Below are 22,231 nucleotides of genomic sequence, written 5' to 3' on the forward strand. Positions count from 1 at the left end.
GTAATTCCTGGTAGGACTGTCTTTTCCTGCACCATAACCTACATTGGACATAGAAACTGTACACCTGATTGATTCAGGAAATCAAAGTAATAAAACTGCCAGTGACAATGCAGCCAAGTGATTAGAAGAAGGTTGGTTGAAAATTTAAACACCCTTTTTACTCATTAATCTCCAACCGCTGAAGACAAACAAAAAGCAAAATTAACATGATTGTAAACTAAGCACTTGTGTCCTGTGGCTAGCGTTTTGGCCTGCTGAGAGAGAATGAGTTGATCAAAGCAAGTGAGTCGGCTAAGAACTGTGGGACCAGTGCTGCTTCGGGGAGCGCACAGCTAGGATCCATTAACCAGCATGTTTCAGAAACAGGTGAATACCGTAATTAATCTTGGCTTCAATTTGGAGGGAAGCAGAAAACCTACCTCCCTGTCCACTGAGTTTATACATTAATCCCCTGAGTTCTGGGGGAAAGTTTTAACATTGGAATAAAGACTTTTTCTGCCCTTCCTAATGTGTGGAGAACAAACGTTTGGGAAGGATGGCTGAGTTCCTTAACTTCAGCAGTTAAGATGCCTCCTAGGAAAGCTGTGGATCACTGCCTTGTTTGGTTTGACGCATCCAAGCTCACAGATCAAAGGCTCTTCCAATGAAGTTAGCGGGTTTTTTAATGCAAGAAAACAGGGAGCCTCACCTTACAAACATAAATCATGAAAATCCAAAGACTTGGAATTGGGAAGTTTTTCTGAGGGCAAACTCATCTAATTAATGGATTCTTGAATTGCTTAAAGCATGTCCAGGACTTTATTGTTCTAGGTACGGGAAAATGAATAGATACCTGACTTTGCACCAAACTATTTTTAAGGAAAAAAAAGGCTACAAGTTATACAAATATCTGCACCAGCCACGGAAACTTCATATTAGAAACACAGGAAGCTGGGCGCGGTGGCTCACGCCTGTAATCCCAGCTCTCTGGGAGGCCAAGGCAGGCGGATCATGAGGTCAGGAGATCGAGACCATCCAGGCCAACATGGTGAAACCCTGTCTCTACTAAAAATACAAAAATTAGCTGGGCATGGTGATACGCACCTGTAGTCCCAACTACTTGGGAGGCTGAGGCAGGAGAATTGCTTGAACCTGGAAAGCAGAGGTTGCAGTGAGCTGAGATAGCACCACTGCACTCCAGCCTGGGGACAGAGTGAGACTCCATCTCCAAAAAAAAAAAAAAAAAACCCAGGAATTTATGCTAAAATTAAATGCTAAATGAACTGGGTAGCAAAATAAAACCAAACCACGCAAGGCAATCTTTCCTCAGAGACAGCAAATTATAAGTGTAAACCAAAGACGCTACGAGGTGCCCTCTGACATCCATGTATACATATATGCACCAGCAGTCCAGGCAGCAATAGCACCCCAGCTAGACCTAGCTGTGTACCATGCCCTATTAGGAATGGAAGGATGCCCTTCCTAACGGTGAAGGCTCAGGGTCTAGGGGTGCCTCAGGCACCATGGCCTTAGGCGCATGGCCTTATCTTGCATTAGGACTACAGGTCCTAAGGCTTCTTGTATCTCTGCTGCTAAGGGACTTGCACTCAGCATACTCTGCTGTTCTAAGTAGGCATCCCACTTCACTAAAGTAGATGTCTGTGTTGTCCCAATCCAGAAGATCATTACCTATGAACACACCCATCCTGCTACCAGGTAAGTCATCTGCACAACTGTAACCCATCCTGCCATGTTCTTATGAGCCTGAAGGGCAGCATATGCAGTCACTAACTGCTTATTAATGAACGCCGGAGCTCAGCTCCCTTCGGCAATTGGGACTAACAGCCCATTGGCGCTTCCAAGACCTCTGTGCATTGCTATAGGCCCTATCCAAAACTATCTGTGGTTACAAGTACATCTACACGAATGTGGTTACATGAATGGGCACCCTTGGTTTACTACCCAGAAAAGCTGTCTCAGCCTCATTATCCCAATCTCAGGCAAGAAGGGTGCTACTGCTTCTAAACCTGCAAGAAAATCAGAGATTGGCATAACATTATTAATAAAATCATGACACATGGTGGGGTTGTACATATATCCATGTGGCAACACTGTAAAAGTCCACTGTTGCCCTCCCATGAAGGCAAGTGTTCCAGAAACTGTTCCTGGCTCTCGGTGGACTGTCCCAGTTCCATTGTCAAATGGTCCATCAAGTCCGCGACAGACGGCACAGCTGCTAACCTGTGCAAAACATCCACTCCCAGAATGTCTTCAGGTACAGAACAGACATACACAGTGCATAAGCAGAGAGCCAAGCGGCTGATGCCAAGATGTAGAGATACAGGTTTCACTTTCACTGACCACTCTTCATAGCCATCAATAAATGCAGCTCTGCCCAGAAACTTACCCAGGTTCAGGGACCAGTGGATTGCCAAGTCCACATGTGGCTCCAGTTGTCTGGTAACCCCTCAGTCAGGTATCTTGGTCAGTCTCTTATCAAACAGAAAAGGCTTTACACTTCTGCCTCACTCCAGCAGGTACTCTCTAAATTGGAACGCTCAGGCAGGACCGGCTTGCACATCAGGGAGAAGCAATGTCCTTCTGAATGATTTGCTCTAAATCTGTATACGACTGCCGACATTACTTGCCTAACTCCCACAACTCAGCAGGGGCACAGGCACCACAGGAAATGTGCTTCACCATGGTAGTGGGGTGTGTCTCTGGGCCCAGTCTTGGGGCCTAACAGCTGCTCATGCAGTAGTTCCTGGCAGACCACTAGGTTAGCCTGCCACGGAGGTTCTTCCTCCTTCCTGTGCTGCATCCCACAGGGACTGGGCGCGCACTTCCTGCAGCACAGTCACAAATGCCCATCTGACTCTGCTGGTAAAGGCATGCTTCTTCTCAGTGCTGGGTGCTTCAGCGCCTTCTCCACACTTGCAGGGGACCTGCAAACACATTCATGTACCTTACACTCCACTCCCCTGTCACAGGGGGCTAAAAGAAAAGTTTGTTGACAGTCCTTTTAGGAATTGCAACACTTGGGTGTCCTTTCCTCTTCTGACATCCTTAGTGGTGTCTGAGGTCTCAACGAGGCACAAATTCGCCATTTAAGTATAAAACCTTAAAGGGGAGAGTCCTTTTCTTAGCAATCCTACTCACATTAGAAATATGGCTTCAGTTGTCACTCTACTTTCCCCATTCGACTCTGCTCCTCCCTCACAATTTTATAAGAAATCTGCTATATTTCTGAAATGTCACTACTGCCAGCTTTATTCTTTTTTTATGGTATCTGGATCTGATGTCCTACCATTAAAATTTTGATTGGAAGCCCAGGTGCAGTGGCTCATGGCTATAATCCCAGCACTTTGGGAGGCTGAGGTGGGTGGATCACTTGAGCCCAGGAGTTAGAGACCAGCATGGACAACATAGGGCGACCCCATATCTACAAAAACTGAAAAAAAAAAAAATTAGCCTTGCATGGTTGCAGGTGTGTGGTTCCAGCTACCCTTGGAGGCTGAGGTGAGAGGATTACTTGAGCCATGGAGGCAGAGGTTGCAGTGAGCCATAATCAAACCACTGCACTCCAGGAAGACCTTGTCTCAAAAAATAAAAATTGGTTGGGGATCCACATCAATTTCTGACAACATCCAACTCAGCTCCTGTTTGTTCAAAATCAACCAAGTAAGACCAGACATGAATCCTCTTGGAGCCCATTCAACAATATGTCTTTTTCATTTCATTTGGGTTGTTCAAAGTGAGTGGGGATTCCCTTCATGGTTGCCACCCTTTGTGCATTAGGGCTTGGGATGAATTTCACATGGTCATTCAGCTTGAGTTAAGGAACAGGCTTTAATGGAAAAACATACAAGCCAAGGGTCACCAAGAGATGACATCGTCACAGTCTCCCATCATCCCAGAGGGATGCTAAAGCTATGTGCTATCTGTGTTCCAACGGAAGGACGTGTGCCCCCTGAGATGACACCCTCTTAAAATGTGTCAGAATGTGGACACAGAGACTATTTAGAGCCAGGGTGGCTGAGTTTAGGTGCCAGCTTTAGGAGTTGTCTGGGAAAGCCAGCAACTCAGCAAAAAGCCATCGTGGGAGAAGCTAAGTGCAGGCTCCCTCCTGTTTTTAGAAGGGGAGACCTTAGCCCCACCTGGCACAACATGCAGGCAACCCTAGCACTAGCTCCCAAGATTGTTTTTGGAGGATACTATTGTCAGGTAGGATCACCACACTTTTCTATTCATTCTTTAAAAAGTGGTCACAGCCCACAATATTGACCGGCTGATGACCAGTGCAAGCAATACCATGCTACAATAATCTGCCAGAAAAAAAAGAAATTCTCCAAGTCAATGAAAGAGTCCAGAGATGAAAAGTTTCAATGGAGTAATTGTATAACATTCAGACACATCACAATATTTATTAAGTTAGTGAGGGAGAAGGCAAGGTTGACATAGTCTGTCAATTGGGGCAAAAGATGGAGAAATGATGAGATAAACGCAGATATAAGAAAATAATAGTTGAAATGAATTTTTCAATGACTATTGAGCACTTGTGCTAAGTTTTGAGGATGACCCAGTGTACAAGACTGAGATGGTCCCTGTCCTACAGTCAAGTAAATAACCCAGTAGTAGATATTTACAAAAGTTAAAATAATATTTTATTTTATTGAGATGGAGTTTCACTCTTGTTGCCTGGACTGGAATGCAATGGCATGATCTCAACTCACTGCAACCTCTACCTCCCGGGTTCAAGCAATTCTCCTGCCTCAGCCTCCCAAGTAGCTGGGATTACAGGCATGTGCCACCATGCCCGGATAATTTTATATTTTTAGTAGAGATGAGGTTTTACCATGTTGATCAGGCTGGTCTCGAACTTCTGTCCCCAGGTGATTCCCCCACTTTGGCCTCCCAAAGTGCTGGGATTACAGGCATGAGCCACCACACCTGGCCAAGATAATCATTTTTAAAGATTTTTTCCCCATGAATTACTTGTACTAACATTTTAACATTCTTCCAAGTTGCAATTCTGTTTATCTGAATGAAATTTTAAAAAAATAATAGAGCCAATGAATGGAATAGAAGCAATAATACTTTTTATAGCAGAACAACAAAAAAAGAATGTATCCAATCTTTTAAAAAATACTCAGAAAAAATAATGTTTAACTTGTTCTATATACATTTTTAGGAAAAAGGCCTAACTTGGAGGAATTTTTAAACTTCAAAAATAAGAATTTCACTGGGCACAGTGGCTAATGCCTGTAACCCCAGCATTTCAGGAGACTGAGATGGGAGAATCACTTGAGGTCAGGAATTCGAAACCAGCCTGGGCAACATGGCAAGACTGGTCCCTACTAAAAATGAAAAAAAAAAATTAACCAGGCATGGTGGTGTGCACCTATAGTCTTAGCTACTCTGGAGGCTGAGGCAGGAGAATCTGAGGCAAGAGGATCGCTTGAGTCCAAGTGGTTAAGGCTGCAGTGGGCCATGATCATGCCACTGCACTCCAGCCTGGTCAGCAGAGCAAGATCCTGTCTCAAAAAAAGAAGAATCTTTACAATGTCTAAGATACAACAGCTAATAATAAAACATCTATCAAGCTCTGAAGAAAATGTTATCATGCAGTAGAAGGGTATTTTCAAATAAACCAGAAGAAAATGTATCCCTTTTCTGAATAAGCTGACATTCTAGAGCAGGGAATCATCAAAAGAAAAAATTCAAGCATAGGGAAGTTGTAGCTGGAAAAGACTGGCAGTAAGCACTGAAAACAGTTCATCTGTAGAGATGAGTGTTGATAATTAGTTACATATACATATACACAGTTATATCAATAGGACAATGGACAAAAGATATGAATAGGCAATCCACAGAGTAAGAAATATAAATGGCTGATAAAATATGAAAGATATTCACCACTGGTAAAATATGAAAGATGCTCACCTTTCTTTTTTTTTTTTTTTTTTTTTTTTGAGACGGAGTCTTGCTCTGTCACCCAGGCTGGAGTGCAGTGGCCGGATCTCAGCTCACTGCAAGCTCCGCCTCCTGGGTTTACGCCATTCTCCTGCCTCAGCCTCCCGAGTAGCTGGGACTACAGGCGCCCACCACCGCGCCCGGCTAGTTTTTTTTTTTTTGTATTTTTAGTAGAGACAGGGTTTCACCGTGTTAGCCAGGATGGTCTCGATCTCCTGACCTCGTGATCCGCCCGCCTCGGCCTCCCAAAGTGCTGGGATTACAGGCTTGAGCCACCGCGCCCAGCCAAGATGCTCACCTTTCACCACTGATGAGGGATCTGCAAGTTAAAATCACAAAGAAATAGCACTTTCCAACCTACCAGATTGATTTTTTAAATTTCTAAAAAATACTGGCCAGGCTCGGTGGCTCATGCCTGTAATCCCAACACTTTGGGAGGCCGAGGCAGGAGGATCACCTGAGGTCAGGAGTTTGAGAACAGCCTGGCCAACATGGAGAAACCGAATCTCTACTAAAAATACAAAAATTAGCTGGACATGGTGGCTGGTGCCTATAATCCCAGCTACTTGGGAGGCTGAAGTGGGAGAATCACTTGAACCTGGAAGGTGGAGGTTGCAGTGAGCCAGTATCATGCCACTACACTCCAGCCTGGGTGACAGAGCGAGACTCTACCTAAAAAAATAAAAATTTAAAAAAAATAGAATAAAATTTACAGAACCAGCAGCTTGACAGAGGCATTTATTGGCCAAAGTTGGGACAATTTTAGCATCAAAAGAATAATGCCTGTAACAAATTGAAACACATTGACTATATAAAAATCCATGAGTCAGGCCGGGCATGATGATTCCCACCTGTAATCCCAGGACTTTGGGAGGCGGGTTGGGCAGATCACTTGAGGTCAGGAGTTTGAGACCAGCCTGGCCAACATGGCAAAAACCTATCTCTACTAAAAATACAAAACTTAGCCAGGCATGTTGACACATGCCAGTAATCCCAGCTACTCAGGAGACTGAGGCGGGAGAATAGCTTGAACCTGGGAGACGGAGGTTGCAGTGAGCCAATATTGCACTACTGTACTCCAGCCTGGGTAACAGAGCTAGACTCCATCTCAAATAAATAAATAAATATCCCTGCATCCATAGAATACTTTAAAAAAAAAAAAAAGAGGAGGAGGAATAAAAGAAGTGAGCAAATAAACAAAAACTTTTCTACAGGTGGCCATTCCACCAAGTTCTTATCTGAAAGGGCAAAGAATTAGGTTATTTGCAGTAACCTATTGCAGAGTAACCTAATAGTCCCAGCTGATGAGCAAGAGCCCTTCTTTCTGAAAAAGGCTAGCTATCAATGTAGACAGAATTGAAAACAAACAAACAAACAAAAAAACAGAATTTGCAATCCCTAGGGAAATAATTTATTAAGCCACGAATTATCAATGGATGCTGAAACAATTAGGTGAAAGGCTGGGGAGCTGCATATTCATCTGGTGCTAAAGTTATCACCCTGCAGCTTACTAATGAGTTCTAAGATGACTGTCACCACATAGACCCAGTGATCAATCTTAATATCATTAATAATGGGATAAACAGAGCTTCACTATGTACCTTCTGGTATGATGCAGTATTCAGCCTGAATCTCATCAAGCCTTTAAATCCAACTTCCATTAATAGAAAATACTGAGGTTATTGTTAAATGACACTACAAGGAAACAACCAGAAACATCTAGAAGTTGAAACATTCTAAGGAAATACTAGTCTACTCTCTACAAATCAATGTAACAGGAAAAATGAAAAGCTAGGGAGAAAGTCTGTTCTAGATCAAAATATATTTCAGGATGTTGATAATGGAGGAGACTATGCATATCTTGGGGGAGGCAGCACACGGGGAATCTTTGTATTTTTTTTTTTTTTTCAATTTTGCCATGAACCTAAAACTGCTCTTAAAAAATAAAGCCTTTTTTTTTTTTTTTTTTTTTTGAGACAGAGTTTCACTCTGTTGCCCAGGCTGGAGTGCAGTGGTACAGTGATGCAATCTTGGCTCACTGCAACCTCCACTCAAGAATCGCTCAAGTTCAAGCAATTCTCCTGCCGAAGCCTCCTAAGTAGCTGGGATTACAGGCACCCGCCACCATGCCCAGCTAATTAAAAAATAAAGACTTTTAAGGAAAAAAAAAAGCCATTTCAGAGACCCAACAACTAAATGCCATCATACTTCTTGCTTGGATCACACTATAAACAAACTTGGTGCAAAAGATATTTGGGCAACAAAACTTGAGTGTGTTAATATTATTATGGTTGTACAGGAAAGTATTATCATTAGATATGTGTATCAAAATATTTAGGAGTAAAATTTTATGCATTTACTTAAAAAGATTTCAATGAAAAATGTGTGAAACATGACAAAATGCTAAAAAAATTCTACGTGATAGGTATATGGTGTTTATTATATTATTCTCTCTACTTTTTCTGTACATTTATAGTTCTTTTTTATAAGCATGAAAACATTTTTTTAAAATAGAGTTGGGGTTTCGTTGTTGCCCAGGCTGGTCTCAACTCCTGAGCTTAAGGGATCCTCCTGCCTCAGTCTCTAAAGTACTAGGATTGCAACCATAAGCCACCACACCTAGCCAAATTAAAAAGTTGTTTTTTGTTTTTTGTTTGTTTGTTTTCAAGATGGAGTTTCACTCTTGTTGCCCAGGCTGGAGTGCAATGGTGAGATCTCGGCTCACTGCAACCTCCATCTCCTGGGTTCAAGTGATTCTCCAGCCTCGGTTTCTATAGTAGCTGAGATTACAGTCACCCGCCACCACACCCAGCTAATTTTTTTGTATTTTTAGTAGAGACAGGGTTTCACCATGTTGGCCAGGCTGGTGTCGAACCCCTGAACTCAGGTGATAAACCCACCTGGGCCTCCCAAAGTGCTGGGATTACAGGTGTGAGCCATCGTGCCTGGCCAAAAATTGTTTTTCTGGTTGGTTTTTTTTGTTTTTTTTTTTGAGACAGAGTCTCCCTCTGTCACCCAGGCTGGAGTGTAGTGGCTTACTGCAACCTCCACATCCCAGGTTCAAGTGATTCTCGTGCCTCAGCCTCCCAAGGGGCTGGGATTACAGACGTGCACCACGACGATCAGCTAATTTTTATATTTTTAGTAGAGACGAGTTTTCACCCTGTTGGCCAGGATGGTCTGGAGCTCCTGGCCTCAAGTGATCCACGTGCCTCAGCCTCTCAAAATGCTGGGATTACAGGCCAGAGCCACCACGCCCAGCCATAAAAAAAAACAAAAAACAAACAAACTAAAAAACCCGGATATTTGGCGGGGCACAGTCTCTCATGCTTGTAATCCTAGCACTTTGGGAGGCCAAGGAGGGTGGATCACCTGAGGTCAGCAGTTTGAGACCAGCCTCGCCAACATGGCAAAACTCTGTCTCTACTAAAAATACAAAAAATTAGCCCAGCATGGCAGTAGGCACCTGTAATCCCAGCTAGTTGGGAGGCTAAGGCAGGAGAATTGCTTGAACTCAGGGATGGAGGTTGCAGTGACGCCATTGCACTCCAGCCTGGGCAACAAGAGCGAAACTCTGTCTCAAAATAAATAATAATATCCAGCATTTGTGAGTGTTTGAGAAAACAGACCATCACATACATATTGGAGTATATACTGGTATAAACTTCTAAGAGGACAATTTCGAATATATACATTTTATTTTACAATATACATATCGGCAGGGCAAGGTAGCTCGCGCCTGTAATCCCAGTACTTTAGGAGACCTAGGCGGACGCATCACTTGAGGTCAGGAGTTTGAGACCAACCTGGCCAACATGGTGAAACTCCATCTCTACTAAAAATACAAAAATTAGCCAGGCATGGTAGCGTGCACCTGTAATCCCAGCCACTAGGGAGGCTGTGAGCCAAGATCACACCACTGCACTCCAGCTTGGGCAACAGAGGGAGAGTCTGTCTCAAAAATAAAATAAAGGCCAGCCACGGTGGCCCACGCCTGTAATCTCAGCACTTTGGGAGGCTGAGGCAGGCGGATCACCTGAGGTTAGGAGTTCAAGACTAGCCCCGCCAACATGGCGAAATGCTGTCTCTACTAAAAACACAAAAATTAGCTGGGTGTAGTGGCGGGCACCTGTAACCCCAGCTACTTGGGAGGCTGAGGCAGGAGAATGGCGTGAACCTGGGAGGCATAGCTTGCAGTGAGTCGAAATTGTGCCACTGCACTCCAGCCTGGGCCACAGAGCGAGACTCCAACTCAAAAAAAAAAAAAAAAAAGAAAAAAAAAAAGAAAAAGAAACAAAAAGAAAAATACAGTGTTATTTCTTGCATGTCTGAATTTTTGAGCTGAGATTCATATTGTCTATATATACTATTCTCATTTCATTCTTTTGCAACCCTATTATTTTCACGTTACATATAAGGAAAAAAGGTTTTTTGTCTTTTGTTTGTTTGTTTGTTTGTTTGAGACAGAGTCTCCCGGGTTCAAGCGATTCTCCTGCCTCAGCCTCCCGAGTAGCTGGGATTACAGGCATGCACCACCAGGCCCAGCTAATTTTTGTATTTTTAGTAGAGACAGGGTTTCACCACGTTGGCCAGGCTGGTCTCAAACTGTCGACCTCAGGTGATCCACCCGCCTCGGCCTCCCAAAGTGCTGGGATTACAGGCGTGAGCCACCGTGCCCGGGCGAAAAAAAAAAAGATGTTTTTAAGTTCATTGTTCTGAAGTGACAAAACTAGAAAGTGCAAAACTAGAACTCAAATTTGGGTCTACCTTGCACTGAAGCCCATGCCAGCTACTACTCTATGCCATCTGGAATAGGTTTTGACTTCTCTCCACCACCCGCACTCAATCCCTCCTCTCAAATCTTGCCAGCTTAGACCGAATCCCCTCTTCTAAAAAGGCACGATTGAGGGCCCCCACCACCATGTTTAAATGGCCCTCTTTAGGCCTCCCTTAATACTTTGACACCATCTGTATCACAGACCATACTGTATTTTAATGATCTATGTATAGGTTCTCCATTACATAGTAAACTCTTAAGGGCAGGAATTAAGTATCTGGAGATACTATTGAAGTGCTTGACACATAGTAGGTGGTTTCGTTCTACAACAGAAAAATATCACTTATATTTCTATATGACTATTTCCTCCCTAACCTGTGAATGAACTTTATAGGATCAAATAATATATCTGGTTTTATGCACCATGAAATCATTGCAGCCTAACACACAGCTTGACATAGATCAGGATTTTTGTTTTTTTGAAACAGACTGTTGCTCTGTCGCCTAGGCTGCAGTGCAAATGGCATAATCTCGGCTCACTGCAACCTCCGCCTCTCAGGTTCAAGCAATTCTCCTGCCTCAGCCTCCTGAGTAGCTGGGATCACAGGCGCGCCATGCACCCAGCTAATTTTTCTATTTTTAGTAGAGATGGGGTCTCGCCATGGTGGCCAGGCTGGTCTCGAACTCCTGACCTCAAGTGATCCACCTGCCTCAGCCTCCCAAAGTGCTGGGATTACAGGCGTGAGCCACCGCGCCAGCCCACATCAGGTTTCTGTTGTTGCTTTTTAAGCAAAGATGGTTTTTTACCATGTTGGCCAGGCTGGTCTTGATAGAACTCATGGCCTCAAGTGATCCACCAGCCTTGGCATCCCAAAGTGCTGGGATTACAGGCAAGAGCCACTGCACCTTGCCCAGGTTTTCAAAAATATTTTTTTGTAGTCTTTTTTTTTCTTGAGACAGGGTCTCCTTCTATCACTGTGCTAGAGCGCAGTGGTGCTGTCCTGGTTCACTACAGCCTCCACCTCCCAGACTCAAGAGATCCTCCCATCCCAGCCTCCTGAGTAGCTGGGACTACAGGCACGGGCCACCACGCCCAGCTAATTTTTTTTTTTTTAACTTTTTGTAGAGACAGGGTCTCACTATGTTGCCCAGGCTGTTCTCGAACTCCTGGCCTCAAGCAATTCTCCCACCTTGGCCTCCCAAAGTGCTGGAATTACAGGTGTGAGGCACTGTGTCCTGTCTCAATAAATATTTTTGAATGAATTAATCAGCAAGTAATCTTCTCTATTTACTGTGACTCTGAGTTATGTTCAAGGGCAAGCAGTTCTTGACTTCCCTTTTCTTTGTAATGATTTAGTGCTTGAAATTACTTCTACTCATCAGCATTTTAAAATTGGTCATTATTTTCCCATTTTCATCCCCACACTCACATAGAACATGATCTCCACTATTTAAAAGTGTAAGATTTTTGTTTCAGCCTGGGATTTATCCTATTGCAAACTGCTAGCTATAATTTTCAACCTTTCCCGGCTAAATGCCAGAATGTCACTAATCAAAGGTGGTACTTAGGGGTGAAGTGAACAGTTAAGCCTCCAATTTACAAGCTTGTTTTTCCCTGGGATACTTGTGTTAAAGTCGCACGTTCCTGGGTGTGACACTTTCGAGACAAAAATTTCAACTGGTGAGTTAATTACATATTACTATAATTAAATCAAAGATGTAGGATAATGGAAGCGTTGAAATAGTATTTGCTAGGCAAGGGTGTGATCTTTTTAAAAAATGTATAATATATGCTGCCATTCGAGAAGCAAGGAAAACATTTCCAAATTTCCTTCCAAGCAGTCTACCGGGATTGACAGTACCGCGGACAAAGGAGGGTACCAAATGCTCCTTTGAACCAACGGTACACCGAAAGCCCTGAGCCTGTGGGCGGGGCCCCGGAGCCTCCCGGGGCTTAAAGACAGAGGGGGCGTGGCTGAGGGTGGTCCAGACCTCCAGGGGCGGGGCCGCGGCCGGCGAGAGGCAGGCTGGGAAGCGGCGCCATATTGGCGTCGGCCGCGCTGTATTGTCATAAATAGAGCCGGTTTTGTGGTGTTTTCACTACTCGGTTGGATGCCTCAGCCATAGTAAGTGGGAAAGTGAGGGAGCAAGCGAGCTACAAGCGACCGGAGGAAAGTGAACAGGGGGAGAAGGGAACAGCAAGAACAGGACTCCAGAGCGATAAACACTTGCTGGAGAGGGAGACGCAGGAAGCGATGAAAGAGATGTCTGCGTAAGTGGTGGGGGGCGGCGGTTGGGGTGAGGCGGGTTGGGGTGAGCTGGGGTGGTCCGTCTGTGTCCTCGTTTCCGTTCCCTGTCCCTTGCGCCTTGCACGCAGCTCGCCGGGGGTGGTCTCCTTCCCGGCTCCCGGCCGGTCCGCAGGGGCACCTCCCCTAAACCCGGCGGCTTACCTGGCCACCCCTGCACGGACTTGGGGACTCTGGGAGTCCCCAGCTGTCCCGCCTCTGAGAACGCCCTCAGAAAAGGATGAGGAGGGAAAGAGGTGCCTGTGTCCGTAGGGAGAAATTGTCGGTCACTCGCCTGTCCCCAGCACTGTCTGAGCCCGTCTGCTCCTGTCTGCATTGGCGCAAATACCATCCCCCTACCTCCCCCTCCTCCCTTCCCGACCGGCTGTCTCCAGGTCTTCAGGAGTGAAAGACCTATCGCAGCCCAGGGGTTTCTCTTTCATATGAGGGTAAAGTCTTTTCATCCCTGTCCCCACCCTCTCCCTCACCCCCTGCCTCCCCACCTACCCACAACATCTACCGGTCTGTACCTCTTGTTCACACTTTGATAAGTCAGAAACAGTTCCCAGACTTGGCAAGATTTTGTTGTAGCTTCTTCCATTTTGGCCTATTAGGAAACAATTTAAACATGCAGAAAAATGCAGAGAATAACATAAGCATCATTTGTGGAGCCACCACCCATTTCTCCCAAAACATAACTGTACACACACACACACACACACACACACACAGTGTGTATATACATATCTATGTATTTATTTTAAAGAAATCAGCATTCCAGATACATCTGAAGGACTCTCCTACCTCCTTCTCTGGTCCCAATCATCTCTTGCTCCAGATGTCTCCACAGTCTTGAATTTGATGTGTATTGTTGCTGCGTGTTTTTTATTTTACATTTTTTTTTTCGCCCTCGAATCATGGGAGCTGCATGTTTTTTAATGCTATTACTGCATACACATGTGTTCATAATAACTGGCGTAGTTCTAGTTGTTTTTAAACTATATAGCTGGTATCACACTTGGAATTCTGTAACTTTAGCACAACGTAGTGTCTCTGAGCTTTGTTCACGTTAGTATTTTAGTTGTAATTAATTAATATTGTATTGTATTCTACTGTAGGAATGCATCCTAATTTAATTCTTTTCTTGTTAGTGACTATTTTAGGTTATTTCTAAGTTTTAGTGTTACAGTGTGACAGCGAACATTCTTTTACAGTCTCTTTGTGCGTTTGTAACCAAAATTTCTCTAGGGTGTTTGCCTACAAGTGAAATTGATGGTTTAAAGGAAATGTGGGATTCTGTTGTTTACTTTTCCCTCCCCTCTAGATGGGGGAAGTTCAGAACTCTAGATTTGGAATTTTAGGGCCAGTAGGCTAGTTGGCTAACTTTGTCAGCATACAGGTAAGAAAGTGAGGCTGTCATCATAGTGTCAGAGCTGAAGTAGTTATGGAGGAGAGAATGGAGTAGTGGAAAGAGGTTTTGGAGGTCAGATTCTGGCTTGTCCTCTCTTAACTTTCAGATACTTATCTGTAAAATGGCACTTATTCAATACCTCTTAGGATTATTGTGATTGAGTGATATTATATACATATGTAGATAATTACTCTGTCCTATTCATTTACCATGTATATTTACATATATATAACACAAATAATACCAAAACACTGCTCTAGCTTTCTCAGAGGTAAAAAGCCAAATCTTTAAAAAGAAATTACAACTTGAAATAACTAATTGGAGTTTTGTTTGTTCTACAACAAAATAAATACAGAAGAGAAATTAAGCTGTATTTTGTTTTTTGGGTTTTGTGTTTTTTTTTTTTTTGAGTCATTTTGGAAGGTATACACGCTGTTTTATCTTCCATTGATTCTTTCTCCCTCTCTACCTAATGAGATCTTTTTTTTTTTTTTCTTTTTTTTGAGACGGAGTTTCGCTCTTGTTGCCCAGGCTGGAGTGCAGTGGTGCGATCTCAGTTCACTGCAACCTCCACCTCCTAGGTTCAAGCGAATCTCCTGCCTCAGCCTCCCGAGTAGCCGGGATTACAGACGTCAGCCACCACGCCCAGCTAATTTTTTGTATTTTCAGTAGAGACGGGGTTTCACCATGTTGTCCAGGTTGGTCTTGAGCTTCTGACCTCAGGTAATCCACCCACCTCAGCCTCCCAGAGTACTGGGATTACAGGCATGAGCCACCACGCCTGGCCTCTAATGAGATCTTTATCTAAAGAGCGTGTCTTACTCTGTGCACTTAGTAGGGGTAAGACAGTGTTTTGACGAGTTAAAATCCAAAAACAATTAAACGATCTCTATAATGTGTTATTTTTTACAGGGCTAATTTATTCAACTTGAAAGATTGATTATAATTTTGAGATTACATTCTTACTCTTGGTGTTAATGGCCCTTCATGGAAGCATGTTGAAGACAAATGGTAGCGTTGGTTGTTTAGTGTGTATGTTTTCACTTTCATAGCAAAATTAGAAGTTTTGCCAACCCCTGTTGGTCCCAGAATTTATTTTGAAGTTAATTAGTTTGTGTAAACTCAAAGTCTCAGAACTTCAATTGGCCGAGCGCAGTGGCTCTTGATCCCAGCACTGTGGGAGGCCGAGACTGGTGGATCACCTGAGGTCAGGAGTTCGAGACCAGCCTGGCCAACATGGCGAAACTCCATCTCTACTAAAAATGCAAAAATTAGCTGGATGTGGTGGCACATTCCTGTAATCCCAGCTACTTGAGAGGCTGAGGCAGGAGAATTGCTTGAACCCAAGAGGCGGAGGTTGCAGTGAGCTGAGATCTCCCTAGTGCACTTCAGCCTGGGAGACAGAGAGAGACTCCATCTCAAAAAAAAAAAAAAAAAAAAAAATCTCAGAACTTCTGTTGTACTTTATTCAAGACCGTAGTTTCCTGATGGCTAAGATCTTTAGAGGGTGGCTCATGTATCTTCCAAAAGATTGCCAGTAGTGTAAAGAATTTTATTTCAATGCGAAGATGGTATGGGTACCAGTCTAAAATGAAGAGAATAATTAGCTAGAGTGGCAAAATACTAGGACTGTAAACTCTGATTCAAGCAGAGGATGTTAACCTAGGTTTCCCAAGGACAAATCTAATTATGATTTCCTTTTTAAAAGCCAGATTATTTCACAAGGACCTTCTAATGGGATGTTTTCATTTCTTTCCTGGGGAAAAAAAACCCATTGTTTTTACTAAAAGCTTTCTTTCAAGTGGTTGACTGCTTTTCAAAGATTCTAGAATCTGGATGGTACTTGACTTAAGTCTGCAGTGTAGTGGAGGTGGCCCTGGCGCAGATCCCAATCAAACTCTGGGTTTGAGCTGAGTGGTGTTGGTACAATTGTCTTGATGCCAACACATGCTGCGTTTGGCTTGAAAAGACATCCTAACCATGAAAGCTGCAGGCAGTATGAATAGCCCCTTCATAAACATAAACATAAAATACTCATTTTTCCTTTAAAAGAAAGTATCTGCCCCCACTGTTAGTACTAAGTAAACTTTTAAGGTAACTGAATTAACATGAGTAGATTGAGAGATTCAATGTATCAGTATGATATATATTTTAAATTTTTTCCGTTGTTTCATTTTTCTTATTTTCTTGAACAGAAACACCGTGCTGGACAGCCAGTGTCAACAAAAGCATTATGGAATTACTTCTCCGATTAGTTTGGCGTGTCCTAAAGAAATTGATCATATTTACACACAGAAATTAATTGACGCCATGAAACCATTTGGAGTGTTTGAAGATGAGGAAGAATTGAACCACAGGTGTGTCATTGAAAACCATAAAATATTTGACAGTGTACTGTTTAATCATTAATTCTACGAACATATTGAATACCTACTATGTCTCTACATACAGGTGCAGAAATGACAAAAAGAAAAGTCTTGGCCCTCTTGGAGCTTACATTTTAGGTAGGGGTTAGAGGAAGAGATTTGTCATCAATAATATCAGTATTACACTCGTGAGTAATACTACACATGATAAGTGCTACTGAGAAAAAGCTGAGGGGTAGAGGTTTCAGGGAAAGCCTCATTGAAAAAGTCACATTTAAGGGAATATTTAAAGATGAAAGAGGGAGCCATGTGTCTATCTGAAGGAAAAGTGTTCTAGGCAGAACTCTTGAAGTGGTGTGTTTGAAGAGTACTTAGCAAGATACCCTGGGTATCAGCAGTGAGGAAGCAGGAAGATACAGGCTTGCAGAAAGCAAGGTGGGAAGGAGCTTGGAGGGCAAGAGCTCTTAGGACCTTGTAAGGTGTTGTCAAGGTTTGGTTTATTCTGAGTGAAGTGAGAAGCTATTAGAGTTTTGAGAAGAAGATTGACATGACTGGACTTAAAAAAGTTTTAACAGTCACTCTGGCTGCTGTATTAGAGTAATCTTAAGAGAAGTGCAAGGGCAGAGCAGAGAAACCAGTTATCTAGCAATTATAATAGCCCCAGGAGGAAATAATGCTGGCTAGAACCTGGAGGATGGTCATAGAGGTAATAAAAAGTAGAAATCTGGATATATTTTAAAGGTAGGGTTCTTAGAGTTTAATGACTGGAATGTGTGTGAGAGAGAGGTCAAGGATGATGGCCAAGATTTTTGGTCTCGGCACCTTGAAGGAGTAAGTTTGGACAGAAGTTCAGTTTTGCATGTTATCTTTGGGATGTCTTTTTTTTTTTTTTTTTTTTTGTAGACAGAGTCTTGCTATGTCACCCAGGCTGAAGTGCAGTGGCATGATCTTGGCTCACTGCAAGCTCCGCCTCCCAGATTCACGCCATTCTGCTGCCTCAGCCTCCCCAGCAGCTGAGACTACAGGCGTATGCCGCCATGGCCAGCTAATTTTTTTTGTATTTTTAGTAGAGATGGGATTTCACCGTGTTAGCCAGGATAGTCTCGATCTCCTGACCTCGTGATCTGCCCACCTCAGCCTCCCAAAGTGCTGGGATTAAAGGCGTGAGCCACCACACCTGGCCTTCTTTGGGATGTCTTAAACCCTGCTTTTCTCTTCTAAATGTGGATTCATTTATGCCATTGGTTATAAGTTTGTTTTAATAATACTAAACTTCTTTAATACTATTAGACAGAAATTAGCCAGTAATTAGTTTGCCCATTTTAATTAGTCAAAGACCTATTACTAGCAATTCTAGCTTCTATTACCACATTGAATTGAATTAATTCCATAGTAAAGCCAAGAAAGTTGACAATTCACTAGGCCTTTAGAGCCTCATTGAAGGCAATTTTATGGTTTTTATTAGGCTTTTTGAATTTTGAACATAGCTCAAAAACTAAAATATTGTAATCAGATTTATCACCTCTTTGACACTATTAAGGATCTAAGAATGCCAAAGAGATGGCCTTGTGTCAATAGATGTGATAGCATTATTGCATGTATGTTTTGGTTTTACCCTAACATCAACACAAAGGGTATTGCCTATATGGGTTTTTAAAAATACTGTTGTTCATTTTAATCTGAAGCTTTTTTTTTTTTTTAATAGGCTAGTGGTTCTTGGTAAATTGAACAATTTAGTAAAAGAATGGATTTCTGATGTCAGTGAGAGTAAGGTAAGACTTTAAACTATGTGGAATTCTTGTTTTTATTATATCTTGGTCATTCATCCTGGCAATGAGATGCAGGTGTTGAGAAGTAGCTGAAATACATCAAAGCTTGGCTCTCTGGTATACATAGGAATGAACTGGTCTAGACGGTTGAATTTCTAAGTAGATGAGGATTTACCCAGAAGTAGCCAATATATAGCTGTGAGTCCACATAATTGTCTTGTTTGACTCGTATGTAGTAGGCCAAATATCAGATTTTACTTAAAAATCACATTTCAACAGTTTTTATAAAGTGTTAGATCTGGCAATGCTGGGCCTGCCTTTGTGCACAGCAGGAAGAGGCTTGAAGGGGATTGGGCTCCTATCTTCCATTGCCTCATGGCCCCCACCACTCCTTGTTTTCTTTGCAAGGTGATTAGTTGAGCAGTTACTATGTTTCTCATGTGGGATTCCCTTATTTGCCTACCTGCTTGGTTCCTAAGACATAGGAATTTGCAAACTAATTTATAACTACAGAACTCTTTTCCCCTCCTGTAGCTTAACTATTTTTCCCCTGAAATTGATTACATTTTCCTGCTTTGTGTAGTGCAGTCCTCCCTTGGTATCCTCCGGGGGATTGGTTCTGTGACCTCCAAAGATACTAAAATCTGTGGATGCTCAGGTTCCTTATATAAAGTAATATAGTACATATTTGCATGTTACCCTTTCATATCCTTTTGCATACTTTCAATCATTTCTAGATTACTTAAAATATCTAATACAATGTTAATGCTATGTAAATAGTTGTCACTGTAATTTTTTTTTATTAGCATGTTTAATTTTTTTTTTTTTTTTTGAGACGGAATCTCACTCTTTCACCCAGGCTGGAGTACAGTGGCGCAATCTTGGCTCACTGCAACCTACTCCTCCCAGTTCAAGCGATTATCTTGCCTCAGCCTCCTGAGTAGCTGGGACTACAGGCGTGTACCACCACTCTGGACTAATTTTTGTATTTTTAATAGAGACGTGGTTTCATCATGTTGACCAGGCTGGTCTCGAACTCCTGATCTCAGGTGATCTACCTTCTTCAGCCTCCCACAGTGCTGCGATTACAGGCGTGAGCCACCACGCTCAGCCTAAATTTTATTTATTGTTATTATTTTTTTTGGAGACAGAGTCTCGCTCTGTCGCCCAGGCTGTAGTGCAGTGGCACGATCTCACCTCAGCCTCCCCAAGTGTTGGCATTACAGGCGTGAGCCACCATGCCCGGCCATAAATTTTATTTTATTTTTTTTTATAGATAGACTCTCCCTCTGTCACCCAGGCTGCAGTACAGTGGCACAGTTATATAGCTCACTGCAGTCTCAAACTCCTGGGCTCAAGTGATCCTCCCACCTTAGCCTCGTGAATAGCTGTAACTGTAGGAATGCACAATTGTGCTTGGCTTATTTTCTTCATTATTTTTTGTAGAGACAAGAGTCTCACTATATTACCCAGGCTGGTCTCAAACTCCTGGTTTCCAGCAGTCCTCTGACCTCAGCCTTCCAAAGTGCTGGAATTACAGGCATGAGCCACTGCGCCTTGCCTAAAATTTGCTTTATTTTTTATGGCTTTTTCCCCCCCAATATTTTTTATCCGTGCACGATTGGTTGAATCTGCAGATATGGAAGGCCAACTATATTTTGAATATAATTGTTTTTGTTTTTGTTTTTGTTTTGAGACATAATCTTGCTCTGTTGCCCTGGCTGGAGTGCAGTGGTGAGATCTCAGCTCACAGCAATCTCTACCTCCCAGGTTCAAGCGATTCTCCTGTCTTAGCCTCCCAAGTAGCTGGGATACTTCCCACCATACCCGGCTAATTTTTGTAGTTTTAGTAGACACGGGGTTTCACTGTAATGGTCAGGCTGGTCTCGAACTCCTGACCTCAGGTGATCTATCCGTCTCAGCCTCCCAAAGTGCTGGGATTACAGCACACCTGGCCTTGGTTTTGTTTTTGTTTGAGACATGGTCTGTCTCTGTTGCCCAGGCTGCAGTGCAGTGGCATAATCTTGGCTCACTGCAGCCTCTGCCCCTGGGTTCAAACAGTTCACTTGCGTCAGCCTCCCGAGTAGCTGGGATTACAGGTGCATGCCACCATGCCATCAGCTAATTTTTGTATTTTTAGTAGAGATGGGGTTTCACCATGTTGGCCAGGCTGGTCTCGAACTCCTGACCTCAAGTGATCCGTTCTCTTCGGCCTCCCAAAGTGATCCGCCTGCCTCAGCTTCCCACAGTGCTGGGATTACAGGTGTGAGCCACCGTGCCCAGCCTAAATTTTATTTATTATTATTATCTTTTTTGGAAGCAGAGTCTCGCTGTGTCGCCCAGGCTGTAGTGCAGTGGCACGATCTCACCTCAGCTCTTGACTTACAGGCATGAGCCACCGTGCCCAGCCTCACAATTGAATTTTTATTGTTGTCTGAGAATCACCACTGTGAAGATTATTTTACTGGCTGTACCAGAATGAGGGAGAGAATGTTCAACTGGGTGATACCATTTGCCTCATCACTAGGTAGACAATACTGTTACATTTTAAGGTTTTTGATTTTCATAGTTTTCCCATCTTTGCCCTAACAGCAGTCAGTTGAAAGGTAACGTCTCACAGTTGTCAGTGTGTCTACCTGTAAAGTCCCTTTCTGTCCCTTAATCTGCACGGATTTAGAAATTAGGTAAACACCTGCAGATTTTTTTTTTTTTTTTTTTTTTTTTTTTTGGAGATGAGAGTCTCACTCCGTCACCCAGGCTGGAATACAGTGGCGCGATCTCAGCTCACTGCAACCTCCGCCTCCCAGGCTTCAGCAGTCCTCCAACATAGTTGGGACCACAGGCATGCGCCACCATGCCTGGATAATTTTTCTATTTTTGTTAGAGACAGGGTTTTGCCATGTTGGCCAGGCTGATCTCAAACTCCTGACTTCAAGCAATCCACCCGCCTTGGCCTCCCAAAGTGCTAGGATTATAAGCGTGAGCCACCACACCTGGTCTAGAATTTTTCTTTTACAGCTTTAAACAGTGGGCTCAGAATAAAGTTGAGTCTCCTAAGGACTATAGTCATTGAGTTTAACATGGTCTTTATGCTGTTTACTTTTGTTTTTTTTTTTGTTTGTTTGTTTGTTTTTTTTTTTTTGAGACGGAGTCTCACGCTGTTACCCAGGCTGGAGTGCAGTGGCGCGATCTCGGCTCACTGCAAGCTCCGCCTCCCGGGTTCCCGCCATTCTCCTGCCTCAGCCTCCTGAGTAGCTGGGACTACAGGCGCCCACAACCGCGCCCAGCTAATTTTTTGTATTTTTAGTAGAGACGGGGTTTCACTGTGGTCTCGATCTCCTGACCTTGTGATCCGCCCGCCTCGGCCTCCCAAAGTGCTGGGATTACAGGCTTGAGCCACCGCGCCCGGCCGCTGTTTACTTTTGTTGCCAAAAGGCCGTCTGTCTCATTTCTGAACTCAACAGGGTTATCAATAGTTAAAGTTATTGGATGAGTCAAATTCTGAGCAGGTGAAATTCTAGTCACAAGTAATTAAAAAAAAAAAATAAGTTAACATCTTCCATTGAGTAGATGAGGTCATTTTTCTATGTGAATTATAATTGTCTCTTTCATGTGGGGGAATGCGGGAAGGATCTCTGTCTCCCAAGCTGTAGTGCAGTGGCATGCATAAT

General features: G+C 43.2%; 1 protein-coding gene across 3 annotated transcripts in view; it reads left to right on the forward strand.

Moving 5' to 3' along the window:
* Nucleotides 1–12,743: 12,743 nt before the first annotated feature.
* The window catches only part of LOC105465427 (poly(A) polymerase gamma), a 47,913-nt gene continuing 38,425 nt past the window's right edge, over nucleotides 12,744–22,231 (forward strand). For 2 of the 3 annotated variants that reach the window (XM_071076759.1, XM_071076760.1), the window contains exons 1-3: nucleotides 12,746–13,001; nucleotides 16,621–16,782; nucleotides 18,497–18,563. In XM_071076759.1, coding sequence (XP_070932860.1) covers nucleotides 12,985–13,001; nucleotides 16,621–16,782; nucleotides 18,497–18,563 — 246 coding nt within the window. In that variant the 5' untranslated portion in view covers nucleotides 12,746–12,984. Of the gene's footprint in view, nucleotides 13,002–16,620; nucleotides 16,783–18,496; nucleotides 18,564–22,231 lie in introns of all 3 variants that reach the window. The other variant, XM_071076761.1, reaches the window with a different exon arrangement.

The sequence above is a fragment of the Macaca nemestrina genome, chromosome 13 (genome assembly GCF_043159975.1).
Source record: "Macaca nemestrina isolate mMacNem1 chromosome 13, mMacNem.hap1, whole genome shotgun sequence".
NCBI classification, from domain to species: Eukaryota; Metazoa; Chordata; class Mammalia; order Primates; family Cercopithecidae; genus Macaca; species Macaca nemestrina.